This window comes from Parasteatoda tepidariorum, chromosome 10, assembly GCF_982258835.1.
Source record: "Parasteatoda tepidariorum strain Cologne lab strain chromosome 10, Ptep-v5.0, whole genome shotgun sequence".
Classification (NCBI taxonomy): Eukaryota; Metazoa; Arthropoda; class Arachnida; order Araneae; family Theridiidae; genus Parasteatoda; species Parasteatoda tepidariorum.
In genome coordinates, this window is record NC_141764.1 from 65,608,591 (window position 1) to 65,622,206 (window position 13,616).

Here is a 13,616-nt window from a genome sequence, read left to right on the forward strand (position 1 = left end):
AGTTCGAAACAATAAAGTGATTTCTTGCTCGCAAAACGTGCAAATGGTTCTTAAAAATTAAAAATTATTGCAGCTCGGCTCATCGTGAGGGACAACAAAACGATTTCTTCTCTTGAAGTGAGAGGGGAGAAGGGGGAGAGAGAAAGAAGAGGGGATAAGCAAACAAGATGAGAAGAAAAGGAAATTTCGGAAATCGTAAGGGAAAACATACTACTTTTCAAGCTACGATCTCATTGAAACACACCGGGAAACAACCCTATAAAATGCCTTCCCCGCAATACACAGCTTGACTGAGGGACTGTCCACAAAATTAAACAGGGGACTTTATTGTAAGCTTTAAACTTATGTCATGTTCACAACAAAAAATAAATAAATAAATAATTATACTGTTTAGCAAAATGAAATTACGATCAAAATTTTTATGCTATATAAGACTCGTGAATATTTTGTAGGTATAAGACATATTTTTACATCGCTCACAGCTGATGATGTTTTCATTACATATTTTTTTAAATTCTTATTTGCAATCAGTCTACATAGCCGATGTTTATATATCTTATCACTTATAGTTGTTAAGCTCATTACGCTAATTATTTATTTATTTTTATTTACTATCAGTTCACGTAATTCATATTTATTGATATAAATTTTAAAAAATTCTTCTTCAAATTTTACCGCAAAAAATAAAATGTAATTATGATTGATATTCAGAGTAAAATTATTTTCGTACTAGTATTATTACAAATCAAAAACCTCTGATAAATTTGATTTGCATCATTTATGATATCTTAAATATTCTTATAGCATTGTAATGCTGTCAAACGCATTGTAATGTGCTTGACAGACAAAAAAATCTGGTAAAATTACCGTACTGTACGGTAAAGTCATTTTTGGTAGAAAAGAAGTAAAAACATAATTCTGGTAATGAAATGAAAATATATAGTATTTAAATCATGTATATGGTAGCGTTTTTCCGGAAAATCTGGTTTACAAAATTACTTATACCATACTCTAATGTATCATGATAAATTTCAAAATGTTACCATGTTTTCTTATTTGTATGGCATATCGTTAAATTATATTTTATTGTAAATTTTACTTAAGTCATTCCCAAAGCATTTCCGTAAAAATTGTGGAAATGTTTGGTTTTACCACTGAGCCAGAATCATGATAAATTTTACCATTCAGGTAGTTTTGGAAATACTTTTCTTTTTAGTTGTTCACAAATTGAATAAAAAAAAAAAATAACGAACATTTTTTTTAATTTTATAGCTATTATACAAGGTCAATAGAGTTATTTTGGAAACAAAAAGTTTAAATAAAGAATCAATTATTTTACTTTATAATCATCGTTGAACAGCCGACCCAATTCTTGTGTATACGACTACTAATGTTCAAGTCTGTAGCCTTGTAATTTTGAACCCAATCTAGAAGACAAGGGAACTCTTGGATCAAGTATTGAGAGAAATTTACCTTCGTAGGGGACTTTTGATGGAACTAACCAGCATTTGCGTTATATCAAGAGGAAAACCACGAAAACCTCCCACGGTTAGCCTGATGGCAAGGGGACTCTAACCCACGATCTGTCTACCACTTGGAATATTTTACGTCAGCAGAATTCTTATTGACTAGCCATCTCTGAGATTCGAATTCGGTACAAATCACTGGAAGGCGAACCCTCTATCCCCTGAGTCACCACGGCTCAGAATCAATTATTTGTTCTGAAGATAAAGTTACATTTTGCTTTCTACTTAAATATATAGTTGAGTATTGAGTTTTCGAACGATATAGTTTTTTTCTGAACACCATAACTTATTTTTAAATGTTATCAATGATGTTATTCATATTTACTTTACAGTTAAATCGTGATTTATAAGCAATAAGTATAATTTACATATTTAAATATAATGAAACTATTTAACATTTGATTTCATCGATTAATGATGGTGATGATTTATAAATTCTATGAATACAGATATCATTTATAAGAAACTTGATGCTTCTAAAGTTTTTACGGGACAATATTTTAAATAATATGAATTGAATTAAATAGAATGAATTAAATAATTGAAATAATATGATTTTTATTCAACTTTTCAAATTTATTTTTATATCACTAATAATAATTTAACTATATCAATTTTAAGACTAAGAAGCAATAGAAGCTGCTAAGGGTAAAAAGTAACTTTTTTCATGAACTTTTAATTTTAATGAAGCTCTTAGGTAATGATTTTGTTAAAATTAACTATAAAATATGGTTTTAAAATGTTATAAAATTTGATAAATGTGGTAAAATCTGGCCACTTAATCATGATACCTTAGTTATTATTGTTATTTTAGTATATTATTATTTAATTACTATTATTATTATTATTTTAAATTTACTTTTTCAGTTTTGCATTTTTCGCTAAGTGTGAAATAAAAGTAAATTAGTTTAAAGAAATGCTTAAATTACAATTGAGAATTTCATACTTTCAGGTTTATCATTTTTATTCCTGCTAAAGTTTATAAAAATCAAAATAATTTTTATACTAATTACACCGTAATAATGTTAATAATCAAAATTGAAGATTTAAAAAAGTAATTTACTTTTTACTTGGCAATTTTTTTTCTTTTAAAATTAATTCATTACTATACACGTAAGACTTTATACAAATATGTGAATATTATTATATATTATTATATATATGAATATTATTAAAGATATATTAAATATAATGCTGTGCTAGTTTCAGTTTATTAATAGACATAAACTGAAACTATCACATAACATGTTATTCATCATTTGACAATATCTGATTTTTCCGTGTGAAATCATAGAAATAATTTTTAAAAAAAAAACGCTTAGCCCAATTTACAGCATATAATCAAGCACAATGTAATTGATCTCTTAATTGAAGAAACCAACGTAGTGAATTATCAATATTACAAAATTGTAATATCTGAGAAAGTGAATGCAGGGAATTTTCTTATTTTTATTCTAAGAAACATTTTATAGAGTTAGTAATTACTTAAAAAGACTTACTTAGTAATTTTCAGTATTAGTTATCACTATTTTTCGGTTAGTAATTTTTTATCAACCGACAAAAAAACAAGTATTTTAAAACTAAATTATTTATTAAATGGAAAAAACTTAACTTTGAGGAATAAAAATAACTCGTTTTTATTTTAATTGAAAATTCCTGTCATTAAATTTGCGATAAATCGTAGGTACAATTTTGAATTAAATTTGAAACTTCGAATTATCCATAAAAAAAAAGGACATGATGGTGATTTTTGTAAACTGTTTTCCTTTTTTATTCCTAATTAAATTGTCTCACTAGGTAAAATGAATTAGAAAACTTTTTTCTTTCAAATCTGTGATGGGAAACTATACAAAAGTTAGAATGTATTACCACGCATTTAGTAAAATATACAAAACTAAAAAGTAAATTTAACCGAATAAATGGTTTTAATGTCAGGCTAAGGTATCGTGATAAAATTACCAAATTCTACCACATTTACCAAATTCTATCGCATATTATTAAACCATATTGATAATTTTACCAAAATCATTACCAGAGCGTTTCGGTAAGAACTGAGCATTTTGGTGTTTCTTTACAGCCAGAAAGGTTAATCTTATACTTTTTTCTTAGAATAGTTAAATAAATAATGTGTGTAAAGTACAGAGTGACCCCATTTACTTTGCACTTTATATATATATATATATATATATATATATATATATATATATATATATATATATATATATATATATATATATATATATATATATATATATATATATATATATATATATATATAGGATGAAAAATTTCAAAATTAGTTTAATTGCCAGACGAAACTTCACATAATCGCTTTTCTACTCACTTCTGCTTCCATTAACAGTTAAACTTTCAGTACCGCCTTCTCCTCTAGTGATTTCAATAACATATTTTTCCTCTGTTAAATATTAATTTGAGACATTGTGAATACTTTTTTTTCACTTCATTTTCCCCAAGGATTCCAAAAATTTAACAGTAAGGGTGGTTAGAACTGAATACACTGTGTTTGCGACAGAAGCTTAACTACGGAAAAGTTCTAATGAGGAAGAAAGACGAAAATTTAGGACACTAATGAACAAGTTTAATTGAATAGAGATAATTTCCTCCCACACGGAACCATAATTGATGCATTTCGCTAGTGTTAGCTTATAAATCAATAGTAATATATTTAAATAAGTAAAATAAAGAGTGTCTCATTTTCTTTACACTTAAAATATATTTGTAGAATCATTGACGAAGTATATATATATAAAAAAAGTATATACATAATAGGTCGACCTTAGAGGTAATATATAAGCGACAAAGAAAAAGGACTTGCAGATGGTAGATTTTCATTTCATATAAAATATATGCGTTCATTGTTCAAAAAATGATCTAAAAAACATACCTGCCGCAGATGCAAATCTATCCCTCCATAGTGCTTGACTTTGCAAGACATTAGGCCAATATATATGAGGCCTTCCCGGCAAATCACCAAGCCCGATTTTCGGACCTCCAAAGTACATACCAGCACCCATTCCTAAACTCAGTCGAGGCAGGGCGCTTAAAGTTCCCAATGCTGGTGCTGATGTACACACTGGCCGCCCCAGGATGTCATTAATACCGTGGGGCGTCCCCGAGGAACTGGTTGGTGTCATTGGAGAAGGCTTCAAAGTCTGGCTACTAGGATAAGGTGTCACACCATTTGGTTTCATATCTGCCATCGAATGCAATGCCGCTAAAGGTGGGTTTCCCAATAAAAAGTTCTGCCGCGAGGCCTCCATGTTGATATTGAGCATGGACAACATTGAGCTAGCTGCTGTTGTTGCTGGTGTGTTGAATTCCAACATAGTCAGTCGTAACCGACTGTTAGTAAGTCCAGTTTTCGAATTCGCTTGTTGATAAACAATCAGTCCCTACATGGAAAGTTCTAAAGATAAACAAGTCTAAAAAAATTCTCGATATTAATGCGCATCATTGTTTTTTATGGTCTAAAAAATAAATTAATTCAAGTTAGATATATAAATAATAATGTTTTTATTTTCCTTTGGCGCTTTTTTTTTAAAAAACTTTTCCACCACGAGCACTAAGAACAACCCACTATTACTAAGTGTCTAATATCAATGACGAACTACAGCAGGAAACGAGGGTAGGTTTCGCTTTGTAGGCGGGGTTTAAAACCTCGCTCTTATTGGCTTAGTAGTCTTTGAGATAAGCCAATCGGAAGACGGACCGCCATCAGAAGTGGCAGAACAATGACAAGGGGGTGGGAATGAGGCAGTAGCGGTTTATGCTATCATTCCGGACAGGCGAAATTGCACCTAATGAACCATGGGGACACTCAATAAAAACCCTCTTCGACTGACGCGTGGCCAGACGATCATGTGACCATAACTCTTTTTCAACCCCCCTGGCGGAGGCTATGGTCCACCCAGATAAGAGATGGACACGTGGAACTGTGAGCTTTTTCATATTGTCTCCAAACGGAAGACCGTTTTGCCATTGTATTGCTTCGGGGGTTGAAGAACTGTGTATAATTCGTCCTCACGTTCACTACAAAATACTCCTTATCTTTAATCAATTTATTATGGCTATTGAAAATAATGACGACGTGTTTTGGGTTGATGGTATTGTTGAATAAGGAAATTGATTTCCCATTGTAAGGGATCTTATTAGGGGAAGGTAAAGTAATAAACTGGTAGGCACATTGCCGCAATTCATAATTTAAGTACATTTTTTAAAAATGACTTTTTTTGCCGTTTATGCCAGTATTCTTGTATATGCAGAGTTTTCGCAAATGTCTTTGATAACTTTAAAAATTGTGAAAATAAATGATTTTCGAGATAAAATGCATGGTCTGAGATTTGTAGTCAATTCATAGAATCAAAATTTTTATTCATCGATGTAAACGAATTATTATTATTAAGAAAAGCGGGGAAACGACTATTTATTTGCATCGAATAATCACTATCGTAACTAATAATTACGTTTAAATCGTAAGTACGTTTTAAACTAAGACATGAATAATTCCCATCTATAATAATCCTGTCCATAGTTTCAAAAGGTTTTCAAAGAAATTAGCATTGTTTGTCATAGTGTTTTTCAGAACAGTTTGTATTAAATTTACAAAGTAATATAAACTGTCAAAATAAACGGTTTTTCTAGAGGATTGCATGACTAGTTGAGACTTCTAAAATTGTAGTAAACCATTATCAATAATTAAAAAATTCACTTAATTAAAATTTTTATTTTTAGTCCTAAGTAAATTATGAAAATATCCTTATTTGCCCTTATAAGCAATTCACAGAATCGAAATTGAGGTTTGTAGTCAATTCATTGAATCGAAATTTTTATTCATCGATGTAAACGAATTATTATTATTATTATTATTATTAAAAAAAGGGAGGAAACGACTATTTATTTGCATCGAATAATCACTATCGTAACTAATAATTACGCTTAAATCGTAAGTACGTTTTAAACTTAGACAAGAATAATTCCCATCTATAAAGTCTATAGTTTCAAAAGGTTTTCAAAGGAACAAGCTTTGTTTGTCATAATGTTTTTCAGATCAGTTTGTAATTTACTAAGCAATATAAAGTGTCAAAATAAACGGTTTTTCTAGTGGATTGCATAACCGGTTGAGACTTCCAAAATTGTAGTAAACCACTATCAATAATAAAAAATTCCCTTGATTAAAATTTTTATTTTTAGTCCTAAGTAAATTATGAAAATATCCTTATTTGCCCTTATAAGCAATTCACAGAATCGAAATTGAGGTTTGTAGTCAATTCATTGAATCGAAATTTTTATTCATCGATGTAAACGAATTATTATTATTATTATTATTAAAAAAAGGGAGGAAACGACTATTTATTTGCATCGAATAATCACTATCGTAACTAATAATTACGCTTAAATCGTAAGTACGTTTTAAACTTAGACAAGAATAATTCCCATCTATAAAGTCTATAGTTTCAAAAGGTTTTCAAAGGAACAAGCTTTGTTTGTCATAATGTTTTTCAGATCAGTTTGTAATTTACTAAGCAATATAAAGTGTCAAAATAAACGGTTTTTCTAGTGGATTGCATAACCGGTTGAGACTTCCAAAATTGTAGTAAACCACTATCAATAATAAAAAATTCACTTGATTAAAATTTTTATTTTTAGTCCTAAGTAAATTATGAAAATATCCTTATTTGCCCTTATAAGCAATTCACAGTATCGAAGTTTTTATAAATTTATGTATCAGAATTAATATTATTACTAAGCAAAAAAAAAAAAAAAAAAAAGGAAACGACTATTTATTTGCATCGACTAAACATTACTGCAACTAATAATTTACTATAAATACGTTATAAACTTAGATTGAGATGAACTCAATTACGTTTTCTACTATCTATTAAGATCATAGTTCCATAAGGTTTTCAAGGAACTATCATTGTTTGTCATAACGTTTTTCAAAAATGTCTATATTAAATTTACAAAGTAATAGAAAGTGTCGAAATAAACCGTTTTTCTAGTGGAATGCAAGACCAGCTGAGACAAAATGCATGGTCTACTTCTAAAATTGTAGTAAAACGCTATCCATAATTGTAGTATAGTTAAAACTACTAGATTTTGTAAAATTTTCCGTGTTTCTGTCTCAATGGAAGCACCAAAAACTTCGGTAATTTTTACCGAAGAGCTTTGGTAAAGACTTTTGGTAAAATTTACAAAAAAATATTTTTTTCACAATGGCTGTTAAACTTTAGTAAATGAGGTAAAATATGTTAATTTAATCATTATAACTAGGGCCATGGCATAAAAATCATTTTTTCGGTTAAATTTACTTTTCAATTTCGTATTTTTTTACTAAATGTGTGATAATAAGAATTATAATTTTGAAAATCAGAATTTCAGGTAAAGCGTTACCATATGAATGGAAAAAATTAAAATGAATGTTTTAAATACCGATTTTGGTTTTTATTTTAGTTTTTATTCTTTTTCAATAAATAAAAATAATATATTAATGTATTATGCTTTAAAATTTAGTACTTGATTCGTTACCGACTATTTTTAAATGAATTACTTTTAAAAGAAACGAAAGCATAAGAAAAAATTGAACTTAATTTTCATGCAGAGAAAGAAAAATTCACGCAAATTAGCTATTAGCCGATACACTTCACTCACCCAAAAATATAATTTTACAAAGAATTAAAAATCTTTATTAAAACTTTGATTGTAAATTTTGTTTAAAAATTGAAACATTCTGACAAATGTGCTATTGAAACCTTATTGAGTTCACGGTTATATGTAGAATGAAATTTTACGAAAAACTAAAAATCTTTCTTAAAATACATTTTGTACCTTAATATTGTTAAAAAATTGTAACATTCTGACAGACTTTGAAACCTTATTTATTGTTCGTGGTTGTATGAAAAATAATTATCGGGAAGAAATTAAAAATATTTGTTCAGGAAGCAGTTTTTAGGCTAATGTATTACTGATTCATTTTACTTTCAAAGGAATATTTCCCTTTCAAGGAGGCAAAAAAAAATTTTTGTGCAGAAACGAAAAGTAAAATAAAACTGAACCTAAATTTCCTTTTGAATTGGAAATCTAGGCTTGTTTTGTTTTCGGAAAGAAAAAAAAAAACACGAAGAAAAAGAAAATTTTCGTCGTATAAAAATTTTTTTTGGAAAAATATTACACTTACTGTAAGTGATATGTAGAAATTTTGGTTTAATGAAACTGGGTTAGCATATGAAAATATAAGATCCACAGATTTTAAACAAAGCAATCCTCCTAACTCCTCTCTGAATTCTTTCGTCTTCATGTGCTTTCATATTGTTTTGTTTTGAAATTTGGCTATTAACTTAAAGGAGTTTGTAGTATGAAAAAAAGTAAATAAAATGAGTAAAAGTTATGAATTTTTTTATTGTGTAAATAAATTAATAGTTAAAACTCAAAAGAATGTCTGTCACCGTTACTTAAACAAGTAAAATATTAGTTTAATAATGAAAAGCAAAAATAATTACTTGTCATTTTTTATTTTAAAACATTTTTTAAATGTTAATAATGATGCTTGATGAAAAAAAATAAACTAATACATTTAACTTATTCTTCATTTGAAGAAAAATAGCCAACCAATCATAATTTTTTTGTGTGTGGTTTTTTTTATAACAAGATATACTTTTTCAATTATGGGTATTACTTAGGAAAGCATTTGAATGTTTTGATTGAACAGAAGATTAAAACACTATTGGTGGACAAAAATATTAAAAGGTTTGAAAAAATATGTTTAATTTGCAATGTTTAATTGGCTCACTCAATTTAAATTTAATTTATGTGAACTTAAACACTATCGAATCTAAGTTTGGTGTATTTTCTCTTATTTCCTTTGAAATAGTTTTAAATCAACATCTCTTTAAAGAATAACGATTAATGAAATTAAATAAAACTGTTTTAGATTAACCCCGTTTATAAGATACTGCTACACTGGAAGAAAATGGTCAATACTACTAGAATATGATAAAGTTTACGGTGTTAATGGCTCTATGAACAACACCGAAAAGCTCGTTAATTTTTACAGATGCGCTTTGGTAATAATTTTGGTAAAAATTTATAATAAATTGGTTTTATGATAGGATAAAATTTGATAAATGTGGTAAAATATGATAATTTTATCACGATACCTTAGAACTTGTCATAAAAACCATTTACTTAATGAAATTTACATTTCAGTTTTGTATTTTTCATGGTAATAAAAACTATAATTTTGAAAACCAGAATTTCAGGAAATCCGTTTTCCCGAAATAACCATATGGATGGAAAAATTACCAAAGGAACGGTTTAAATACCGTATATTTTGTTTGATAAATCAAAATTATGTTGTTTTATTGTACTAAAAATGTCAATAATTTACTGTAATTTAATCAGAATTTTTATTGTCCGTGTATAAATAAAAATGGATACTTAATTAACCTGAATTTACTATTTGCAATAATTTTTAAATAAATTCTATTAGTTAAAAACTTTAACAACCTCTACATTATTGGTTTGGCTTCCGTTGCTTGTATTATTTTTACAGAAAAGAGAACAAGGTCTTTAATAAGAAAAGCACGCTTTTAATTGAAAATACCATTTAATTCAAAACAAAATTATTACAAATTCAATCAATAATAAACATATTCAATCCAAATGATCGCTAATATAATTATCAATTTTTTTTATTTATAATTGTCAATCTTCGAAGTTTTTTTTCATATAGGTTTAGAAAATACATTAGACTTTGGGATCGAATTTATTTTATTATTATTATTATTATTTTGCAATCTATTGCAATTTCTCTTCGAAGGAGTTCACTATTCAAAACACAAAAATTTTAAACTACTTAACGATTTGTTTTATTATTTTAAAAAGCAACGCTTATAACTCTTTTTCACATGATGAAAAATCTATGTTTTTAATTAAATCATAGTGCGTGATAAAATTTATTACTCTTCTCCCAGTTCTATTGAATTTGCAGTGATACTAACGCTTTGAATGACTTTTTCAACATGATTAATTTTTTCATGTTTTTATAGCTTTTTAAAGATTTATTTTGGAAAACTATTAAAGACAGCTGTATTTAGTTTGGTATCTAAATATTCTGTGTGTTGCATTGCGTTAGTTGTTTTTGAAAAATTTCAAAACGTTTTTTAGACTTTGATGTGTAAAATTAAAAAAATTAATAAGGAGAGAAATTATAAAATTTTAATTTAAGTGACTATTTAAAAAAAAATTAAGAGAAATTTTTTTATTTAAATAAAAAATGAAAAATAGATGTATCATTTTTGAAATGTTAACTTTTTTAATGTCTTTTTAAAAAAATTCAGAACATTTTTCGAATATTTCAAAAATATATATATATTATAATGATAAAAAGGATTTAAGATAAGCCATTATCTATTGGAAAATAGCAAAAATACGTTCTGGAGCTCTTTCGAATATTTTTTCATTCAAAATATCTATTGCACTACCCCAGCAATAACGAACCTGAATAACCCCTGAAAATATTTTCACATTTTCAAAGAACTGTTTAAAAGAAATTACTTTTTTCTAACTAAACTATGTTCTAATTAGAAAGAAGCATTGTCTGTTACGCTGATTGTTGGAATGAATTTTCGAAACTCCCGTTAAGCATTCTATAAATTTTTAATAATTATTTTTGTTATCTTTATAAAGTTTTCAATTCCAATTTGATTTCCTTTAATATTTAAAACATTTAAATTGATGATTTAGTTTTCCTTGTAAGATTCTTTTTCATTGGGTATATAATTTTTGAATTAGCTATGTGATAAACTCCAATTTTCTTTCAATCTGCCACTATTTCGTTAGCTTAAGTTTAAAAACCACTACACGCAATGAAAAGTCCCAATCGATTGTATATGTGTTGTTCAAGTTGTAAATCACACGAAACTTGAAGATTTAGAACTCACCGCTTCAAGCAAATTGCATGAAATGTGGTGTCAGATTACCTTACTTTTGTAATCATATTGTATACTTAGCTTCAAAGAAATTTTTGAATAAGCTATTTAAAATCACACAAAAGTAATAAAAAACTGAGGATACATATCCATAAATTCGTTAGAAAAGCAATCCTGCTTTTAGACAAAACCGCAAATATTTTGAAAACTTTAAAATAATAAATCCCAATAAAAAGTTTGATGAAATATAAAAAATATTAGATTAATCAAATTAATAGAACTGATTTTCGAAGATAAATACTGTAAAATTTTGGGTCAAAATAATGAAACTAAAATGAAATTACATTGCTAGAATTTTTATTATTTTCTTATGTTGAATTATAGCATTTAAATTTGTTGTAATCTTAGTACGATGCCATATTATTGTATAAAATTGAAATTCATTAATGCACATTTAATGTGATCACGAAATATCACGCTTAAAATTAGGTGGAAACATGGTTCAATTTCAGAAGATTCCAACGTGAAACAAGTTATTAAAGTTGCAGAAAATGCAACGAATATTTGAGTTCAACGTCAACCTGTCTTTTATTTATTTATTTTATTTTAATGCCCAAAAAATAATATCTTTTTATTTAAATATACAGTAAAGCTCAAATGAATTTTTTTTAATGCCCAAAGAAAGTTTTGTTGTTAAAATGTACAGTAAGTTCAAATTAAGTTTTTCTTTATCTTTTTTTTAAATTTATTTTTACTTCTAAAAAAGTTTGCAATTAAATTGTACGTTAAAGTTTAAGTTTTTGTTTTGTTTCTCGTTTTTTTTTGTTTTTGTTTATTGATACAAAAACAAAAAGTAAAACTGTAGAAAATGATTTTTTTAATAAAATAAAAGGCTTGCAACGGAAAATTCTTGACCATTTACCTAATCTCTTTAACTGTAATTTATAACAGTATATTATAGTAATTTTCAATAATGATAATAATAGTTGCAAAAGGGTAAATAAGTTTAGACACCGATTTAATTAAATTTATCCCAAAATGTAGCGTGATAAGGTAAGATCTGAAAATTACTTTATAATGAAGAAACAACATTTTAGCTTATAGGAGAAGAATCAATATAAAAAACGTAATACGTAATAGCTGAGTAGTATAAGGAAAATAAATATTGCAGGTAAATACCTTTAAATTAGAGATAAAATATTTCTTTTTTTATAAGAAAAGAATTTCCTACATGATTTTATTTGATTTTATGAAGAGGAGAACAAAAATATGCGTTAAATTTTTTTTCTATTCTGTGGTTTTTCCAGCCAATAAAAGTACACCGCACTCTCAAAAATAAAACTCTCCCTTTTGACGATTCAGCAATTTCCGTTAAATTTGAGAATCATTTCGTCACGAAATCACGTGATTTGTCACGAAATGCAAACTCTCAAATATATTACGAAAATGCTTCCTTTACTCTAAACCTCATCGCAATGGATTATGGGAGATTATGGGGATGATCGAAACTAAAATGACGAAATAAGCCGACTGGTACGGTGGTCAAGGGATTGGCCTTATGTTAGGAAGATCACAGGTTCAAATCCCACTACTATCTGTTTTCTTGTGCTGTGGGGGCGGGTGACAGTGATCCACCGACATGATGCCCACGAAAAAGTGATCAGCAATGGATGGCACACGCGTTAAGCACCATGAGGTGTCAAAAAATATAGATTCACGAAATATTTTTCTTTTTTTTACTTTTGACGAAATTCGTTTCCTTGAAGAAGTGATAGTTATTTCGTCACTTTGAGGAAATGCTCTCTCGGAGCATATTATACCATGAACCGTTTCGTCAAAAACGAAGAAAATTTCATGAAATTTGAGTATTCATTTCTTACCGTTCAACAACAATGGAAAACTGTGTCAGACTATTTAATTAAATTTATTGATCACGTGATAAAACAGTTTGAATATAACTTACTTTAACGTTTGAATATATATAACTGAACCAAGGAATATAATATCAGACAACTATATTTCTATTATACATAGAGATAAACATTTATCAACAATTTAAAACAATAAAATCTGTAAAATATGAGAAAATTCGGCCTCGCAGAATGCGAAATATTATATTTATTCCACTTATGTGTAACGGAGT

The 13,616-nt window shown here is 27.5% G+C and overlaps 1 protein-coding gene across 1 annotated transcript in view; it reads right to left on the reverse strand.

Moving 5' to 3' along the window:
- Positions 1 to 5,151, reverse strand: part of LOC107450777 (homeobox protein Nkx-6.2) — a 38,050-nt gene extending 32,899 nt beyond the window's left edge. The window contains exon 1 of the mRNA XM_016066675.4: positions 4,432 to 5,151. Coding sequence (XP_015922161.1) covers positions 4,432 to 4,873 — 442 coding nt within the window. The 5' untranslated portion in view covers positions 4,874 to 5,151. The remainder of the gene's footprint in view (positions 1 to 4,431) is intronic.
- Positions 5,152 to 13,616: the final 8,465 nt, after the last annotated feature.